A 21,274-nucleotide genomic window follows, 5' to 3' on the forward strand; every position below is an offset into this window, starting at 1 on the left:
AGAATCAGCTTGTTTATGTTTTCAGCTGTCAGGAAGACTCGGCCCACTTTGGCATCGAAGCAAGCCCCCAGATACTCCAACTATTGAGATGGAGCCAGACTGCTAAACTGACTACCCAGCCCAAGCTTTCTAACATTTGCACCACTTTGTGGGATGCCTGAATACTTCTTAATAAGACTTGGCCCTGATCAGCTAATCGTCCAGGTAAGGATGAACTCTGATCCCCTTGCCAGAGTGACACTGCCATCACCACCATGACCTTGCTGAACTCTTTGTAGTGCTGTGATCAGTAAGAAGGGAAGCACCTAAAACTGAAAATACTCCTGGCAGATACAAAAACAGAGTACTTTTGGTCCTCCAATAGATAGAGGGAGAACAGAAATTTGTCCCAACAAACCAAACAAAGCATCACCATCCGAAAATGAGAAACCTGGAGGTTGGAATTCATCCCTTTGAGGTTCCAAATGGGTCTGAATGAACCATGTTTTTTTGGGGACCATGAAAAAGATGGAGTACTGTCCTCACTCCATTTCCAGGGACAGAACCGAAATCATTAATTTAGCAGTTGAAGCTGCATCAGAGTCTCAACCACTGCCCTTCTTTTTTCATGCAAGGTACAAGAAGAGATCATAAAAGCATCGGGAACAGAGAACTAGCTGAAATTAATCAGTTCTAACACCACCGGTCTGTGGTGATATGGGTCCACACCCGATAAAAATGCTGAAGACAAGGGCCCACAGTCAGGACTAGAGAATGATTGAGGGACACGTAGGGAAGATAAGGCCATTGTGGAAAGACTGAATGAACTCTTTGCTTCTGTGTTTATTGAAAAGTATGATTGGGAAACACACGTGATGGAATCTGTATTCAATAGTGATGATTCAGAAGAAATGAAACAAATAAAGGTGAAGCTGGAAGATGTAGTAAAGCTGATTAGCAAATTAAAGAAAAGCAGATTGCCCAGACCAAAGGGTATAAACCCTAGAGTTCTGAAAAAAACTCAAAAATGAAACTACAGATCTGTTACTGGTAATTTATAACTTATCTTTGGGATTGTCCATTGTGTCTGAATTTTTTAGGGTGGCTAATGATCTTTAAAAAGGTTCTCCAGAAGTGATCCGAGAAACTATAGACTGATAAGTCTAACTTCAGTGCCAGGAAAAATTGTGGAAACTATTCTAAAGAACAAAATCACTGAACATATAGAAAGACATGGTTTAATGGGACACAGCTAGCATCGATTTGCACAATGGAACTCTTGCCTAACCAACCTGCTACATTCTTTTGAAAGGCTTAAACTTGTAGATAATGGTGAGCCAGTGGATGTAGTGTATTTGGATTTTCAGAAGGTGTTTGAAAATGTGCCCTATTAAAGACTCATGAGAAAATTAAAAAGTCAATGGATAGAAGGCAATGTTCTATTGTGGATTGCAAACTGGTTAAAAGATAGGAAATAGAGAGTAGAACTAAATAGTCAGTTTTCTCAGTGGAGAAGGGTTAACAGTAGAGTGCTTCAGGGATCTGTACTGGGATTCGTGCTTTTTAATATATTTATAATGATCTGGAAACAACAAGTAAAGTGATCAAATCTGCAGATGACACAAATTATTCCAAGTTGTTAAATCACAAATAGATTGTGAAAAATTGCAGGAGGACTTTGGTAGACTGGACATTCAAATGACAGATGAAATTTAATGTGGACAAGTGCAAAGTGATGCACATGGAGAAAAGTAGCCCACATTGTAGTTACATAAGGTTAGGTTCCATGATAGGAGTTACCATCCAGGAAAAGGATCAGAACATCAATAATACTTTGAAATCCTCAGTTCAGTGTGCGGCGGTAGTCAAAACAGCAAACAGAATGTTATGAATTATTAGACAAAGAATGGAAAATAAAATGGTGAATGATAATGCTTCTGTATCACTCCATAGTGAGGCTGTACCCGGAGTACTGTGTGCAGTTCTAGTCACCAAATCTCAAAAAAGATCTGATTGCACCGGGAGAAGTACAAAGAAGGGCAACCAAAATGATAAAGGGGATGAAACAGCTCCCGAATGAGGAAAGGCTAAAGAGGTTGGGGCTATTCAGTCTGGAGAAGAGACAGCTGAGGAGGGGGGATATGATAGAGGTCTATAAAATAATGAGAGGAATAGAAAGAGTAAATCTAAATCTGTTATTTAGTCTTTCAAAAAGTGAAAAGACTAAGGGATACTCCATGAAGTTAGTAAGCAGCACATTCAAAACAAATTGCAGAAATATCTTTTTCACACAATGAACAATTATGCTCTGGAATTTACTGCTAGAGAATGTGGTTAAGGCAGTTAGCACAGCTGGCTTTAAAAAAGGTTTGGACAAGTTCCTGGAGGAGAAGTCCATAAACTATTAACTAAGTAGATTTAGGAAATATCCACTACTTATCACTGTGCGATAGCAGCATGGGATCTATTTACTTTTTAGGATCTTGCCAGGTACTTGTGAACTGGTGTGGCCACTGCTGGAAACAGGATACTGGGCTTGATGGATCCTCAGTCTGACCCAGTATGGTAATTTTTATGATGTTATGTTAGATTCTTGACCAGCTGATCCAAATCCTCTTGAAACACAAGTCTTCCTTTAAAGGGAAGATTCCCAAGACAAGACTTTGACCAAGAATCTGCAGACCAGTTATGAAGCCAAAGCAGTCACTTGGCTGCAACAGATGAGGCACGGAACAAGAGGAAACCCAAAGAAGATCATACATGGCATCCACTTGTATGAGACCAGGGACGCACTAATAGCCCTGACAGACTAATGCAGAGGCAGGCTTTTCATCAAGCCTTTCAATAGCACAAAAGGCCTAGTATAAAAATCTGAAAAATTCAGACGAGGACTCTGCAGCCCCTCTATTCTGACCCATAGTTGGCAAAAAAGAAGAGCAATGTGCTGGGACCAAGTCCGGAGGAGCATCATCCTCCACTGCAGAGCTGCCCCCAACCAAAGCTGAGTTTAAAATGACCACGGGAGCATGGTCCAAAAAAATGGCCAACTCTCCCACCAAAACCACAGCCTCAGAAAGTGGCAGTCTCAATCCAAACTCAGTAGAAGAAAACTACTCCAAGCATGGGGTTGGAGGGGGACTTAAACACCCACTCCCTTCATCGAGGCAGTCAAGCAATTGCTAGGAATTTCACCTGCCATGATGCAGGTGAGCACAGTTGAAATGGATCCCCTGCAGCTGCACACTCCACAGCATCAGTTCTTCCTAGGCTTGTCCATACTGCTGACCAAATACCTCCCTGGCTCAGTCACCAACAAACCTGAGGCCCCAGATTCCCCCTCTGACAAAGGTCGATTCCTGGCCGGCAGCCAAAGAATTCCTCTCCCCAAAGAGACTGACTAAACAAAGGCCCGAAGCTCTGCTGTCTTAAACAGTCTGTTCCTTTTTATTTTCTACTCAGATCCTGAGCTCAAAGAAGCAGTGCAGGGAGAGAGGGGGAGAAATCAGGAGGATTCTTCAAGGAAGCCAAAGGCAATAAAAGAAAAAAACAACCTGAAGAACATTCTCCCCCCTTTATTCCGATTGGTCTTATTTATTTTTTTAAAAAGAAGAAACCCATCCCCCTTCTTAGGTTCAACAAAATCCCCTCTGGGACTGGGAACCCCCAGTTCTCAGATTCAACACTGGTGCACCAGTGGCCTGGCCTGAAGCAGCTTTCCAAAAAATTAAAATCCTACTGCACCACCAGTTATTCCTACCATTTGCTGGAGGCCGAGAACTCTGGATTCTCCTGTGCTGCATCACTGTATGCATAGTGGCCTGTTGTCACCGGAGAAAAAAGTGTGATTCACCTCCTTCTGCTGGTAAAGAGGGACCCAACCCACTTGATGGGACTTGATCAGTATAGCAGGACAAAATGGAAATTATTTTCAGTACGGTTTAGCCAGTCTTCCCAACTCTTCTGCAGCCATTTAAGTATTCCCCTAGCTGGGCTTCTTTTCTCTTCACTGGCATATATACCACACCACATTCTACATCCATTATTTTTCATTCTAACCTCAAAGCCAGTGACATTCATACATGCATCTTTCACATCCATTTCTGAAGTGCCAATAGTGCAGTTCTAGAAACTGTTGATCCCAGAGACAGCTGGAGTCCGTAAGTCGACTTAGCTATTAACAGACCAACCATAAAAGATGCTGTAAAATATGAGCCTGAGACCACGGAGGGAGGGGGGGGGGGGCTTTCTTCAGATCTGCAAGAAAAGGGCCCATGAGGTTTGGACATGTGTATTACAACTTCTTTACTACTGGTTCTCTAAAAAGTATAATTTACAAGGTCTGAAAGGATGATACAAAGCCCTAGAGTGCCAGTGTGCTAAGGATGTATTGTATCAAACAATTATTTATACCACTCCAAATCCTCTATTTAGAATCAAAATTGAACATGTTTTAATAAATGACATTTTTAGAACTGTTAGGAATACGATCTCAAAAGAGGCACATTATGCTCTTAAGGGCTGTCCCTTTTCAGAAACTTAACAGCTGGTAGCATTGTTAGAGTTATTATTATGCAGTGAAGTGCTAGTCAATAACACATCTAACATAATGGTTCTCAAATCTGGCCCTGGAAGCCCCCACTAGGTTCGAGTTTTGGGATATTCACAATGAATACTTATGAGAGATGTTTGACCTAAGAATTAGGTTCTTTAAATCTGAAAGTATTTCCTGTATCTGTAGAAATTAAATTTCTGCTATCTACAATCAGGGAAAGATTACATCAATATGCACAGAAAAGTAAAAATAAAACATTTACTTTTTGTTTAGGTTAGTGAAAAGATTCTGAACATTGCACACAACTATGTTAAATGTGAATACTGTGAATTAACTCAAATACAACCAGTTCTCAATGGAACCTCAGGGGAAACTGCCAGTTAAAACCCAGAGGGCTTACACTTATTCTTTTGATAACATTATTTTGTATATATTCCTTAATACAGTTTTTGACCTGCAGGTTAACAATAGAAAGCCTAATAGCAGGAAACACTATATACTGTACCACCTTAATGAAGCCAACTTGAGGACAGACTAAGCTGGATTTTTTTTAAAGCATGCCATGCATATTTAACAGCATTAGACAGTGGATTTTAGAATTAATGTTAAGGCTAGTGGTTCAGCATTAGCAACACACTGCTTCAGATTTTACTTGGGCTGACAGACCTAAACACATGAGATTTATGTGCTTAAAGTCTAGTAGCATGCCAAACTGAAGTTATATATTTCTAAGAGAGGAAATGGAGCACATAGAATGGATAAAATGGTGCTCACTCTAGAATATGCCAGAGAACACAAGGCTTCTTAACAAACCTTGGTTTCCAACTGCTCCAAAGCAACCAGTGCTAATGCTAAAACGCACATTAACACTGTCCCCCACTCCAATACACACATAAATGACTCTTAACCACACAGTGCTAAAAACATAGTAACACCTCCAGAGAGTGCAATTGCAGTTGTGGTAGTGTGCGTGTTTCACCCAACACTGCTGTGCACAGGATGCCGGGGAAGAGAAGAACCGTGATTGAGTTGGTGCCATCTTGGATGACAGAGCTAGCAGAGCAGGAGTGACTGGGCATCATTCCTGACCCAGACGATCTCAGACAACCCTGGGGAGAGAGGAGTAATCAGGCTAGGGTTGCCTAGAGGGTGACATGATGGTGTTTTTCATGTTGGGTAGAGGGGCAGGATTCAACATTTTGGTTATGTATGGGATGAAACAGTACAGGAGGTATGTTGGGCTGGGTAGAGGGCGCTGTGATTCTACCTCATCATTTTTGACAGGCTTTTCTATTAGTATTAACATAGTAGTTGACCGAAGAAAAAAATTGGCCAGTCCAGTCTGCCCAGTTATCCCTGTCCACTCTGCAGAGATATAGCCCAGCTATAGAAGCCTGACCACTTATAGGACATCAGTGCTTTGCCAGTCAACTTTAGTTTGCTTCCTCATAGATCTCCACTATCCTGGATAAATGATCAAACAAGATCCCAAAAATCTCTCTCCCCCAACACACCTTACCACAAAGCTCCATAATAATCTAGAGAGCTTCAAAATCAAACCAGTCTTCCAGTTCTACATGGCTTGGTGGACATTATGTGGCCACCAACCTGCCGACACAGATACTGTCGTTTCCTAGAAAATTGTAAACTGTTTATACTGTCCTGGCTATCCTATAGCCTGCAGAATCACTAGGCTGTACTTCTTTTCACTATTGCTCACCTCTCTCCTTGCCTTCTCTTGAGGGAGTGCTGGGTGCTATTTTGCAATTCTGCAACTTCCCAACCCTGTTCTCACTATTGTTTTAGATTATGACAATAGAAAGGACTATTGGGTCCATTCAGACTACCCAACTCACAGACTCCAGCCAATTTCTGTCTCCCCGCTCACTTTATTTATTTACTTATTTATTTGAGTGTTTTATATACCATAGTTCCATTGAAGCCAAACCAGGCCACAAGAACCTGGCAATTACCCAAACACCAAGAAGATCCCATGCTACTGATGCAATTAATAGCAGTGGCTATTCCCTAAGTAAACTTGATCAATAGCAGTTAATGGACTTCTCCTCCAAGAACTTATCCAAACCTTTTTTGAACCCAGCTACACTAACTGCACTAACCACATCCTCTGGCAACAAATTCCAGAGCTTAATTGTGCGCCGAGTGAAAAAGAATTTTCTCCAATTAGTCTTAAATGTGCTACTTGCTAACATCATGGAATGCCCCCTAGTCCTTCTATTATCTGAACGAGTAAATAACCGATTCACATTTACCCCTTCTAGACCTCTCATGATCTTAAAGACCTCTATTAAATCCTCTATCATATCATAACTCAACTGTAATTTCTTTCTTTCTAAAGTTTAAGGGCCCATTCCACTGCAAAATATAAAATGTTTGGTTTTCGGTCTTTTCCTGTTAGTTTCAAAATTTGTATTATAATTATCCAAAAGTTTCAACTAGAAGTTAGTAAGAAATTCTCTCTCATACATACAGATAGATACACACACACTTAGGGGTAGCAAATAATTTAGAAACATTGGCTATTCTTTTTCCTTTTTGTTTTGTCTACTTTTTTTTTTTTTACCTTGTTTTTGCTTTTCCTTCCCCTTCAGCCTTCCCTTTTCCTTTCCTATAGCTCTCCTCCAACCTCTCTACCTCCTCCTGTTCTCTCTAGCCTTTTTTTTTTTTTTAAATTAATTATTCCCATCCTCTCCAACTTTTCCTGTGCACAGATCAGTGGTTAAGAATCAGATAGAAAAGATGGCAGCCATATTATCCAAGTATGCCGATTTCAACTCTTTCTAGTCCCTGAAGCATGTCGGACGGGCACTTACCACAACTCAGGAGAATATATTGAATGGGAGGTTGCTAAGCAAATTTATCCAGAACAACTTTCAAAATAAGTGCTATAAGTTTCATTTTCTCCATAGTAGAGAGAATGTAGACATTGAGAGAGTTTTGTTGCTTTATATAAAGAGACTGAACGCAGTTTAGCAGCAACTTTTTATTTTATTTGCATACAAAAAATTTAAAAAACTATAAGCATGAAGTCACATCAATTGCTATTTGAATGAAAGTAAAACGGTACTTACACAGCTCCAGATTACAACCTATAGAATGGTTAATACCTATAGTAGAGGTACTGAACATTAGAGTTTGACTATTAAGCTATAATACCCCAAATTGATCTTTATGTCTTAAGTATTGGAGGTATAACATAAGAGGCTTTCTTGGTTACTATAATTCACATCAACTTTTAGGTGCTTGGGACATTTCATCCCAATCCATACGCCTATGTATGTACATGCACATCTATATATCATGCATATGCACATACAAGAACTAAATGTTTAACACACAAATACCTCCTAGAGAATTGAGCAAAAACATGGCATTTTAACAAGAAATTGTTGAGAAATCTAGCTGGCATGGGTTGAAACTGGTTGAACAAAAGGACTCAGAGTAGCCAGTCAGTGTGACAAAACAGTTTGGAATGCTAATAGTACACTTGAGTGCATAAAGAATGCTATCATTAGTACAAAAAGAGAAGTAATATTACCTCTCTACAAGCCTCTGGTAAGACCCCTCTTTGGATACTTTGTTCAGTTCTGGAGACCACATTTACAAAAGGACATTGAAAAATTGGAGGGAATTCAAAGGGCCACCAAAATAGTACATGGCCTGCACTATATGACATATCCATAGAGCATGAGATAGCTAAAGATGTACTCTCTAGAAGAAGGGAAAAGGGCGATTTGATGGAAACATTCAATAGAAGGCTTCTCAATAAAGTACCAGAAGGCCCTATAGAATGAAATGTTCAAGGACAAGAAGCATCATAGGAAGCTGATGGGAGGGAAGTTCAAAACAATCGTGAGAAATCTAGATCGCAGACAGAGACAACTGTAGAAGACACCAGAAGACCTACCAAAAAGCCATTCCAGGAGTAAAAAAAAACAAAACCTTACTTCTCCAAAACAATCACCCAAGCTAAAAGCTCACCCACGGAACTCTTCCTCTCAGTAAACAAACTCCTAGAACATACTGCTCCTCTGTCCTTATCTGTCACAACAGAAGCCTATTTTGACAGTCTAGCCAACTTCTTCACTGACAAGATCAATTGTAATAGATCAGAACTAGACACAGCCACCAAAAAATGTCCCCCCCTCAAGAAAAAAAAATCCATACCCTGTCGCTCTCTCCTCATCAATCTCAAGACAACATGCCCACAAGATCCCTGCCCCTCCTGGCTTATCAAACAAGCCAAAGCTGGACTACTCAGCTGTCTCCAACCTATCATCAACTCCTCATTATCAGGCGGGCTACCTTCCAATCCCTAAAAAAAGGCAGTAGTAAAACCTCATTGAAGAAAAAGGACTTGGACCCAAATGACCTGTAACTACCGACCACTTTCCAACCTCCCGTTCCACAATAAGGCTAGTAATAAAGCAGGCATACTACAACTAACCAACTTTCTACAAGCCAACAACCTTTTGGACTCCTAGTCTGGTTTCAGACCCCATCAAGGCACTGAAACTGCACTAGTGAGCGCCTGGTCCGTGATCTACAACGCTGCCTAGATTGCAGTCAATTTGCACTCCTAGTACTCCTGGACCTCTTGGCAGCATTCGACACCATAGACCACGAGATCCTTAACACCACCTAAGAGATACTGGCATTGAAGGCACTGCCTTCAAATGGTTCCTATCTAAAGGAACACAATCTGTCACACAGACCAATAAACCATCCAATCCAGAAGATCTCAGCCCTGGGGTACTCCACAGGTTAGTCCTCTCCCTCATCCTTTTCCACATTTACATTCTCCCAGTCTGAGACCTCATTCAATCCTTCAATACTGAATGCCAATTATTTGCAGATGACATCCAACTCTGCAAAAAATAAGATCAGACCAAACCTCATCCATTTCCAATCTCAGTGATTGTCTTATGGCAGTAGCCTGATGGCTTAGCAACCACAAACTCAAATTACACCCTGCTAAATCGGAACTCATTTGGATCAGTCATCAAGGTCATTCTCTTCAATCCTCACCTTCCCTGGGAGGTATCCCCTTGCAACTTAAGGAGTCAGTATTAAGTCTAGGGTTTCAACTTGATCAGAATCTCACGATGGAAATTCGTATCTCTAAGATTTTAAGGACTTCCTTTATGCATCTGACCCAGATTCGCCAACTGTCAAGTACCTTGATAAACAGTCTTTCTACTGTGCTACATGCATTAATCAGCTGCCAAATTGACTATTGCAACTTTCTATTTAACGGCATCTCACAATATAGTCTGAACAGCCTCCAGCTTCTATGGAATACAGCCGCTAGAATCTTGGATAGTAGCCAAAGCAACTGATCACATAATACCAATACTACACCAGCTGCACTGGCTCCCATTTGAAAGCAGTATGCAATTCAAAACCCTCTGCTTCATCTACAAGTGCATGAATAAACAAGTCCCCAAGTGTCTCTCTCAACTTTTCCCCTACATGCCCATTAGAGAACTTAGATCCTCCCAAATGGCTCTTCTCTCCTCCCCTCCTCTAGTTTCGTCTAGACTACTCTGTATGAGATGTTGTATCTTCAGTTATGCTCCAAAACTCTGGAACTATTCCTACATCTCAAGCCATTTTATATCATTTTCAGGGGGGAAAAAAAAAGCTAAGGCATGGCTCTTTGGTCATACTTTCCTTTAGAGCAAGGGTGCTCAAACTTGTCCTCGGTAGCCCCCCCCCCCCCCTCCCCGTCAGGTTTTCAAGATATCCCAATGCATGAGAAATATTTGCATCACAGGAGGTAAATCTCATGGATGCTGCTTCTAAGCTCACCCTCAAGTGGATATGGCTATAGTCTTTTTCTCCCAATCCACAGAACCTTTGTTTTTAGTGAGTTCAGTTTTAGTTTGTTGTAAAGTAATCAGTTCAAGATTTTTTCCAGGCAGTTGTTTCATATGGAGATCACCTAGTCAGTATCTGAGCCCAGAGGAACACAGTAATTGGATATCATCTACATAGGTGTGGTATAGAACTTTAGATTCGTCTGGTCTCTAGCCTCATTAGGCCCTCTGATCTGACCACAGTCACAGCCTCTTGGACTTTGTCATAACCTGCCTGTGCAAAGACTCATTCGCCCGCCGTCAGCCTTGCTCTCAAAGTTGCATCAATTGCACTATGGCAAGAGGGGCTCACGGTGACGTCGCTTGCAACAGACATAAAACCATTTTTCCAGTTAAACTGGCCTGTCTGAAAACTGCCCTCTTCAGTCCGGTAAAAGAACATATGGGGCTTTCACACAAAAAAAATTAATAAAAAATTTATCAGTTTTGAGAATTTGCATCAAAGATTGAAAAGTACTAAAAAGCTTTGGAATGCCCAATATAGATGCCTCATGGGTGTTTAAACTAGGTTTGATGATGTTTGAGTTATGAATGGTCAGTGCTTAGCACAGGCACATGAAAGCTGCTATTCAAGGGAGCCAACTGACAGGCACCTTGAAAAAACTATGGAGGAAATAACTTATTTACAGATGTATACTCTATATTGTATACTATACACTGCTGGGAGGTTTAAACTGGGGACACTACAACTCAGTTAACGTTTGACTCAGCAAGCTTGAAATGGCTCTTTAAAACTGTTACGACATTTGAAAAGTTAAATTAATGAATTTGCTTTATCACTTTTATTTAAATCTTTTCTATACGTCATTTATTTATTTATTTATTTATTTCTTTTGTATACCGACATTCGATCGAGATATCACATCGGTTTCCAGAAAACAGGTTGAATAGAGCCGGAACTGCTCTATTTTACATTGTAACAAGAGAACAGTTGATTAAACAATAAATATAAGGAACATTGTAACATATGAATAAAATTAAAATTAAATATTAGATGTGGGTATATAGAAATGGCATATAGTCTATATACAATATGTACAATATGACTTGGTTATGAGTAGGGTGGGGGACAGGGAAGAGGGAGGTTACGAGAAGGGTGGGGGACAGGGAAAAGGGAGGATAGAGAAGGGGGGGGGGGTTATGCGTTCATGCAGAGTAGAAGTTATGCGGTAAGGCTTTCAAGAGCGTTTATTATAGGATGTTGGGGTTCAGGAGGGAATGCTTTCAAGAACAGCCATGTTTTGAGCTGTTTTTTAAAGACTTGCGGTGAGGGTTCGTTTCTGAGCTGTGGGGGGAGGGAGTTCCAGAGGGTAGGGGCCAGCTATTGTAATGGCTCGTTTGCGTGTTGTATTGAGGTGAGCATTTTTAAGAGTTGGGATGGAGAGGAGACCTGAGTTGGTGGATCTGAGATTTCTTTGTGGTGAAATATGGTTGGATGTTGTTGTTTAGCCAGACCATTCTGTTGTTGTTTATTTTTTTGTGAAGAAGGGTGAGGGTTTTATACTGGATTCTTTGTGTGATGGGCAGCCAGTGGAGGTCTTTGAGAGTGGGTGTGATGTGGGAGGATTTTCTGTGATTGGTGATAATTCTGGCGGCGGCGTTTTGTAGAACTTGGAGGGGCTTGATGTGGATTTCAGGAAGTCCAAGGAGGAGGGAGTTGCAGTAGTCGAGTTTTGAGAAAATAATTGATTGTAGTACTGTTCGGAAATCATGCGGTTGGAGGAGAGGTTTGAGTTTTTTAAGTGTTTGAAGTTTGAAAAATCCATCTTTGATTATATTGGAGATGTGTCGTTTAAAGTTGAGTTGGCTGTCGATTGTTACTCCTAGGTTTTTTGTGGATGGTGTGAGTGAGGTTCTTGATAAGTTTGGCATCCCAGTGTTGTTTGCGCTTCCTGTGTTGTTTGAGGGGGTGCTCTCGAGGGGGGAAGCGGGACGGTCGTCCTGGATGTGAATGATTTCTGTTTTGGCTTGGTTGAGGCAGAGAGATAGTTGTGATAGCAGTTGAGATAAATTTGAACTGAGTTTGTTCCATCTTTCCATGGTGAGTTCAATGGATTTGGTGATGGGGAGGAGAATTTGAATGTCGTCTGCATAAACGAAGTAGGTGAGGTTGGCATCAGAGAGGTATTTGCATTAAGGTGGGTACCGTCACAACGGTTTACAGTAAGGCACAAAAATGTTATTAAAATTTATTAATTTACACAGGTGCCATTAGGTTCGGTAACATAGATTTTTAATCAAAACTAGATGTTAAATGAGTGTGATCACTATTCTGTCCAGGTCAATTGCAATAAAAATGTGTTTGTGCTCTGGAACAAGCATTATCACTAAGCTTTTTGATGGGAGTATTCAATTGTCCCAAAGCTATCTGAATTTCTATGGTGTGCCACCTGAATATGAGCGAGCAGCATGCCTCTCAGCATCATACCAGTACTGGAAACCTCTCAGGAAGTTTAGCATCATCACTGGTTGATTGCCATGTGTTGTGGTCTGCTCGCACATCACATCAGTTCATTCTGTGAAAGGTAACTTGTGCAGGAAGAGTGGACTGCCAAAACTCTGTGTAATATTTTATCTAACTGTATTTCCCAGCTCTAGACTCTCACACTATCCTAGTCAAGTCCATCCTAAATCTAAAAATGTTTGAACCAAAAAAAATTCAATGAGGAACATTTTTATTGCACCTTTGATAACCCGCGATGGGATTCAGAGGAAGAACATAGAAATGATGGCAGATAAAGATCAAGTCTACCCGGTCTGCCCAGCAAGCCGCTCCGTGCAGGTTACCCCAGAGCACCCCTTTCTTCATTTCCAACATCTAGCCTCAGGGGATCCGCAGTGTTTATCCTATGCCTTTTTTAATTCAGTTGTTGTAAAGTAAAGTGGCTCCCAGTGAAAAATGTCATAAAATGGAAGATTCTTTGAGACATTCAGAAGTCATCCTCCAATGATATTGGCTCCCAAAGGAATCATTCCACATTCCAATAATATTTTACTACACTGTAGGGAAAGCTACAAAAAAGTGATTTTTAATCTAAATACTGAGCTGGTATAACTTGTAAATCACAGAGCTGCCTTACAGAGGGGTCTCATCACAAAATGACCTATCTCCGGAGAACCATTTTAAAGTCAGATACTAAAATTTAGAAATTCTTACCTGTTCTTTTATTTTTGTCCACATAACAGTATTTTAATTCATAGTCTTTCAACAAATCATGGACCTCCTGAAATAAGAAAAAGATCATATCACAACTACTAATACAGTGCATTTATAGTGTGTATTTTACATCTACAAAATATTTTAAATTGTCAAACAGAAGGTGTTCACAATAATGCACTTCCTTTTATAACCAACTAGTTCAGTGGTACATCAGCAAAATCTAGACAACATAATTTTGCCATCATAAATCCAAACTAAAATAACATACTACAACTTTAATCTCACTTAATTGAAAGTCTATATCTTAGGACAGCAAACAAGCAAGCAAGCAAGATGCAGAAGCCATGAAAGACTGCAAAGGATACCCTCTAGGGACTACTACAAAAAAAAAAAAAAATATATCCCTTTGATTAGCAGGAAATGCTTTTCAGAATTCCTCCTGCATCTATGTGCAGGATCAGGTATATGCTTAGTTACATAGAGTGCCAGTCTCCTGTTACACACAGGTGAACAGCTGTCACACATCACATGAATAAAACAACATATCATTCCTTACAATGGGTCCTAATCAGCCCAAATCCTCCAGGGTTTGCACAGGCTCTCAATTCCACAAGCAATCAGGTGACTAATGGAAAAAAATTTTTACATAGAGATTTTTCTTTTTGCATTAGGAGCTATGGCAAAGTTATCCCAGCCCTGCAGTGTTTTGCTGCTAGTTAGGTAACATTTCAAGTTCTATGCCAAGAATATACTACCACATAAAAGAACAAAAAGCAGACATCAAAACATGAAACGTGAAAATTTACTTTGATCTTAAATATTGTTGCCATCAGTTACGTGATCATATCTAATGAAAGGCAGCCAAATAAACAATAGTTTATAACATATTTCCCATCACCAACTCAAGCAAGCAATTTCTGATCATAATATTTTAACAAATGTAACAGAGATAGGCATAAAGCCCTAAACTAAATTTGGATGAAGAAAATCTGAATACAGATGTCATCTGCTATTACTGCAGCATCTGTGATAGCTATTCAATAGATGTTGTGTATGTACTAAGACACTACATATAATGTTATGTATTTTATTGAGATGTTGCACAAGATGTTACTTATTTTTAAATTTAGTCCTATTATTTGATCGGTTTCAAGTTTAGTTTTTGCTGTCCAACTCTCCTTCAGATTAGAATTGTTAAACTACTACATCTACAGGTTACTATTCCATTATGTTCTATCCTACCTTGAGTGAAATTATTATTCAAAAAGGTGCATCAAAAATCCAAATAAATGAATAAAATCCGTTAGCAAGGATGCTTACTGTAAATGCCTTCCGTAGAAAGCAGGATGAATTTACCCATTGCATGTGGGCAACATCATACTACACTTGATTTTAGCCAAAAGCCGAGAAACGGCAGCACGAAACAGACTCGTCCCTCCACGTTTTTAGAGCTTTGAATTCTACTAAGCATGTGCAGGAGTCGCCTCCTGAGTCTCCTCAGTCTATTCCAGAGCTAATCTAGCTATATAGGCACACTTCAGGGAGGCGGGAAGGTATTCCTTGGTTAGTTTATCCTATATACAGAAAACACAGTTTTCGGTAAGCAAACTTGTTTTTTCCATCGAGAAACAGTCTGAATTAGCCATTAAATGTGGGGAGTATCACACTGAGGATTGTAGCGAAGCATTTACTTAGTAAGCAACCCAACCCTCATCATGGAAACCAGACTATTGTCAGATCAGATTTTGCAAAAAACTGCTTGACCTAACAGAAGACCAAGTAGCAGCTTTGCAGATACCTTCAATATGTACTTTTCAAGGATGAACAACGGAAGCAGCCATGGCTCTCATGGTCTTTACAGAGTCTGTGACTTGCAGCCCTGCTAAGGTGTCGCAGTGTTAAATGCACTCAGCCAGTTAGACAAGGTATGCTGGCGATTACTACTCCTAGTCTGTTGGGATCAGATGAGACGAACAGTTGGGAGGTTGTATGATGCGGCCAAGTTTGGTTTTTTTGTTTTGTTGGGTTTTTTTTTTAATACGCTAAGGCTCTTTTGCAGTCCTTAGTATGTAGGATAGAAGGTAGATAATATGGTAAAATTGATATGGAAAGCCAAAACATTTGATAGAAACTTTGGGGGAGTACGGAGAACCACTCTGTTGTGGAAGAATTGTACGTATGGAGGATAGTGGATGAGAGCTTGGAGTTTGCCAACTCCCCAAGATGAAGTCACTGCAATGAGGAACTCCACCTTCCATGTCAAGTACTTTGGAGAAGCTAACTCCAATGGCTCAAAGCTAGGCTTCATTAGTTGTAAAAAAAAGACAACATTCTGCTTCCATAGAACAAATGACCTTTGTTTACACACCTAGACCTTTCATGAAAACAAAATATCAGTGGATGAGTAGTGATTGCTCTGCTATCTACTTGAGTATGGTAAGCTGCTGCAAAACTGAGGTGCACCTGCAGCAAAGAGGTAGCAAAACCAGAGTCAGAAAGATGGAGCAAGTACATCAGCAGGTGCTTAGGGTTGAAAGAAAAAAGGATCCAACACACGTTGACAGCACTATTCCATTTGAAGGCACAATTCCTTCTAGTTGAAGGTTGTCTAGATGAGACTAGAATATCCACAATCACCTTAGGTAAGTGGAGATGAGCACTTAGTGATCAATTAACATCTAAGCTGTGAGGTTGAGGGCTAAAAGGTTGGGATGGTATAATGTCATATCTTCCTGAGTTAATAACACAGGGTCCATTCCCAGATGTATGGGAGGACTGTTGGAAAGTTGTATGCATACCAAATCTGCCTGGGCCATGCTAAGGTTATGAGAATGATAAAAGCATGGTCCTGGAGAACCTTCTGTACTGTTCTAGTAATAACTGGTAAGTGTGGAAAAGCGATCATGAGGTTTTGTCCCCAATCGAGGAGGAAACGTCTTGAGCTAGTCTGTGATTGTTTGGCAGAACTGAGCAAAACTGAGTTAGTTTTGTGTTCCGCTATGATGCAAACAGAACCACCAATAGTAGACCCCATATGCTGAAGAGTTAGTCAGTCACCGACTGCTGTAGAGGCCACTTATGTGGTTGAAACACTCTGCTAAGTCAAATCTGTCAGTGTGCTGGAGATACCCAATAGCCAGAAGGCCTGTAAAACAGCTCAATTTCTTTCCACCCAATTTCAGATCTTTAGATCCTGTTCCTCTTTGCTTATTGACATAAAACATTGTGACCTAGTTGTCTATTCTTCCCTTGAAGAAGATGCACAAAGGTTGTCACAGAGTATCCGATTGATCTTAACTCTAGACGACTAATTTGAAAGCAGCTTTCTTGGAGAGTCCAGATGCCTTGTGTTTGAAAGGTTCCAGTGTGTGCTCCCCCCCACACACACACACTTTAGTGTAGGGATCAGTCACTAGAAACAATAAGGAAGCAAGTGAAAAGGGGTTCCTTCATTGAAAACTCGTGGTTGTAGTCACCCCGCAACTCCCGTCTCATGGTCGTTGTGATTTGCATGAGAGGACAGTGGTTGAGTCAGTTGATCCCACTGGGTATATAAACTCCACTGGAGGTAGCAGATGTGAGGATGGGTAAACAGAACCACATGGATGGCCACTACCATATGACCAAGGACTACTAGGAGTCATGTGGCAGATGAGTGTGGAGAAGACAGCAGGCTGTGGATGAGTGGCTTCATGGTGTTTGCTTGGTCAGGAGGCAGGAATGTTTTTTCCTGTATCGAGTTTATCCAAGCTCCAATGAATTTGAGTCTGAGTGGGCTCCATGCTCAGTTTCTTGAAGTTGATCAAGAACCCTAAGTGATGTAAAACAACTATGATCAAGCTTAAAGAGCAAAGCACTTCATCCCTTGAATTCTCCGAGATAAGCCAAACATCCAGGCACGAGAAGACATTTATTCCCTGGTGACAGATATAAGCTGCCACTACTATAAGGCATTTCATAAAGATTCTCAAGGCTGACAAGAGGTCAAATGGGAGTACTCTGTAATGCGAAACCAACAGCTCCTTCAACCAACGCGCAATTGTGGCTTTTTATGCCTTCTGATCCTTTTTCACATCACTCCATAGCACAAAAAGGTGATTTAATAATCTGAAACTGTTCGTGCCCTCTAGATACCGCAACAGAGCCCTTCTGACATTCAGACATCTCAAATCTTTCATATGAGGCGCACCAACCTCCATATTTGGTAAAGCCAGAAGCTCCACTGACAAGTTGAATGCCAAAACCACCTTTGGCAGAAAAGACAGAACCATTCTCAGAGAGACTCTGGAATCCGAAACCCATAAAAAGGGTTCCCTACATGAAAAGGCTTGAAGTTCAGACCCTTCTGGCTGAACAAATCGCCACCAACAAAACCACCTTCAAAGTGAGATCTTTTATGGTGGCCATTGTAAGAGGCTCAAACGGCGCTGCACACATGCCCTTGAGGACCAAGTTAAGGCTCTGAGAGGAAATAGCTTATGAGGGGGGGGGGGGGGGGGCAAGTGCTTCGCCCCTCGGAGGAAACGTACCACATCCAGATGCACAGCTAGGGTTGTTCCATGAATCTTACCTCGCAAACAGCCCAGGGCCAACACCTGCACTCTCAGGGAATTAAAAAAGACAAACCTTTCATTAGGCGTCTCTGCAAAAATGCCAGAATCTGCAGACAGACAGACACTCGCCTAGGATCAACCCCTTGCTCCATACACCAAGACTCAAAAATCCTCTAAACCCAGACATATGCCAAGGAAGTAGAAGTCTTTCAAGCCTGCAACAGAGTAGAAACAACATCCTCAGGATATTCTTTCTTCCTTAATTGTCTCCTTTCAAAAGCCAAGCCGCTAGACAAAAGCAATCTTCTTGATCTGAAAATATGTGGGCCCTGACGCAGCAGATTTGGTAGATGGCCCAGTCTTAACAGGCTGTCCACTGCTGGGTTGTAAACCAAGGTCTCCGTGGCCACTCCAGAGCCACTGCAGAGCTACAAGAATCACCTTTCCTGGCTGGATCTTTATTCTTCTCATAACCTTGTCTACCAGAAACCATGGTGGAAACACGTAAACCAGAATGTCATGCAGCCAAGAAAGAACCAGGGCATTGATCCCTTCCGCGCTCTCTTCTGCAACTGAAGAACCACAGTGCCTTGGCATCCTGCTGAGTCGCCATCAGATCCATATGAGGAACGCCCCATCTGCAAGAAATGAGGCCCATTGCTTCCTCCGATGCCTCCCATTCTCAAGGTTCCAATTGTTGCTGGCCGAGAAAATCCACTTGCACATTGTCGGACCCTGCTATGTGAGAAGCCATTATTAAGGCCATATGCTGCTCGACCCAGCACATCAGCATCTCCACTTTCTGAGCAACCGTTCAACTCTTGGTACCACCCTGGTGGTTGATGTAGGCCACCGTCGTCGCATTGACTGACAGGATTCTGACCAGGTGGTTGTGCAAAAGAGGTAGAAACTCCTGCAGAGCCAACCGCACCGCTCTCGTCTGATAAGTGGTTGATGGACCAGAATGCTTCCTCTGCCCACCATTGGCCTTGCACTGACTGGGACTGACACCGTTACCCAACCGGAGAGACTGGTATCGGTAATCATGACCATCCACTGTGGAACCTCCAGATCCATCAAATGGTCCCGACCAAGTCACCACAAAAGACTGGACCTGGCTGACTTACGGGGCGTTTTCAACTAGCTAGCGTTACCCCTTATTCAGTAAGGGGTCGAAAACATGCATCCACCCCCCCCGAACCTAATAGCGCCTGCAAAATGCAAATGCATGTTGATGGCCCTATTAGGTATTCCCGCGCGATTCAGAAAGGAAAATGTGCAGCCAAGCCGCACATTTTACTTTCAGAAATTAGCGCCTACCCAAAGGTAGGCGCCAATTTCTTTGGGCATCGGGAAAGTGCACAGAAAAGCAGTAAAAACTGCTTTTCTGTGCACCCTCCGGCTTAATATCATGGCAATATTAAGTCAGAGGTCCCGAAAGTTACCAAAAGTTAAAAAAAAAAAAAAATTTGAAGTCAGCCCGCGGCTCAAAAACCGGAAGCTCAATTTTGCTGGCGTCCGGTTTCCGAACCCGTGGCTGTCAGCGGGCTCGATAACAGACGCCGGCAAAATTGAGCGTCGGCTGTCAAACCCGCTGACAGCCGCCGCTCTGTTCCAAAAAGAGGAGATAGGGACGCGTTAAGTGTCCCTAGCGCCTCTTTTTACCTCTTTTTACTGCCGAGCCTAATTTGCAGACTGAATCGCCCGCTCTCCCGCGGACTTTACTGTATCGGCCCATCTGTAAGCAGTAGTGGAAGATTAAACTGCTCTGACATCGGATCCCACCTGGATAGTAATGCATTCTGTAAAGGTCTCATATAAGCAAATGCCCATGGGACCAGCTCCAGAGTAGATGCCATGGAACTGAGGACCTGCAAGTAATCCCAGACCCTGGGCAATCGGGCCTCCAATAGGTTCCGAACTTGAGTCTGCATCTTAACAATCCACTCCTCCATGAGAAATACTTTTCCCATTCAGGTATCAAAGGCGCACCAAGAACTCCAGAACCTGTGTCAGAGAAAGATGGCTCTTGGACAGATTCACTATCTAGCCCAAAGATCTCAAGTGGTGCAAGGCTACTGCCACCGCCTGCCTGCAAAGGTCCTCCTTTCTGAGGGCTGCCGCCACCACCACCATCACCTTGGTGAAGATTCTCGTGGCCGTTGTTAGCCCGAACAGGACAGTGCAAAATTGAAAATGCCTCCTGAGCATCATAAACCGGAGATATCATTGATGGCCGGATGAATACCTATGTGTAGTACGCTTCTGTCAGATCCAAGGAAGCCAGGAACTCCCCACTTCATACCGCTGCTATGACAGACCGCAGAGTCTTCATCTGGAACCGGGGTACCTTGACAACTACGTTCACCTTCTTTAAATCCAGAATTGGACAAAAAGTTCCTTCCTTCTTTGGAACCACAAAATAAATGGAATAACGTCCCATCCCTTGTTCCTCCTTAAGGACGGGAACGACGGCTCCCAGCATTTGCAGTCGCTGGATGGTCTGCTGCACGATCAGTTTCTTTTCCACAAGGAGATACCATGAACAGGCTCCTTAGCAGCTGAGAAAATTCTAAAACACAACCTTGTTCTATGAAGCTTAGAACCCACTGGTCCGATGTGATTTTGACCCACTTCTCATAAAATTGAGTCAAACAACCCCCGATGACTGGGACTGGGTCGACCTCACTCATTGTGCAGGTTTCAAACCTGGGGGTGTTGCAGCATCTATAGTTCATGTGCTCCTGTTCTTTCCCTCAAAATTGTATTTAGTCCATGGATTTCTGCACCTCAAATGCATGATTTTGTTTTTTTATTTTTTTATTATAATCACAGTTTCCAAATCCTTAACCAATCCAGATTTTTTAAAACCATCTTTCCTATTGCTTTGTCATATCTCTTGTTGGTCCTTTCTTCCTCCTCCAATGCCTCCCCTCTCATCCTTCAGTTCTTTCTTCTGCCTACCCCCAACTCATCCCTGCAGGACAGCAGTAATGCCCCTTCACACCACAATGCAGCATCAGCTCCTGCTACACTGCTAAAATGTTGCTGTATAGAAGGGCCTTATAGTTTCAACGTTCATATCACACCATAGTAGAGGAAGTAGGGATCAGGACGGAAGAAATAGCTA

General features: G+C 41.8%; 1 protein-coding gene across 2 annotated transcripts in view; it reads right to left on the reverse strand.

The window, feature by feature from the left end:
• RAVER2 (ribonucleoprotein, PTB binding 2) overlaps nucleotides 1-21,274 on the reverse strand; it is an 85,467-nt gene that overhangs the window by 53,580 nt on the left and 10,613 nt on the right. For both annotated transcript variants that reach the window (XM_029617549.1, XM_029617548.1), the window contains exon 2: nucleotides 13,589-13,655. In XM_029617549.1, the coding sequence (XP_029473409.1) occupies nucleotides 13,589-13,655 (67 nt within the window). The remainder of the gene's footprint in view (nucleotides 1-13,588; nucleotides 13,656-21,274) is intronic.

The sequence above is a fragment of the Rhinatrema bivittatum genome, chromosome 10 (assembly GCF_901001135.1).
Source record: "Rhinatrema bivittatum chromosome 10, aRhiBiv1.1, whole genome shotgun sequence".
Lineage (NCBI taxonomy): Eukaryota > Metazoa > Chordata > Amphibia > Gymnophiona > Rhinatrematidae > Rhinatrema > Rhinatrema bivittatum.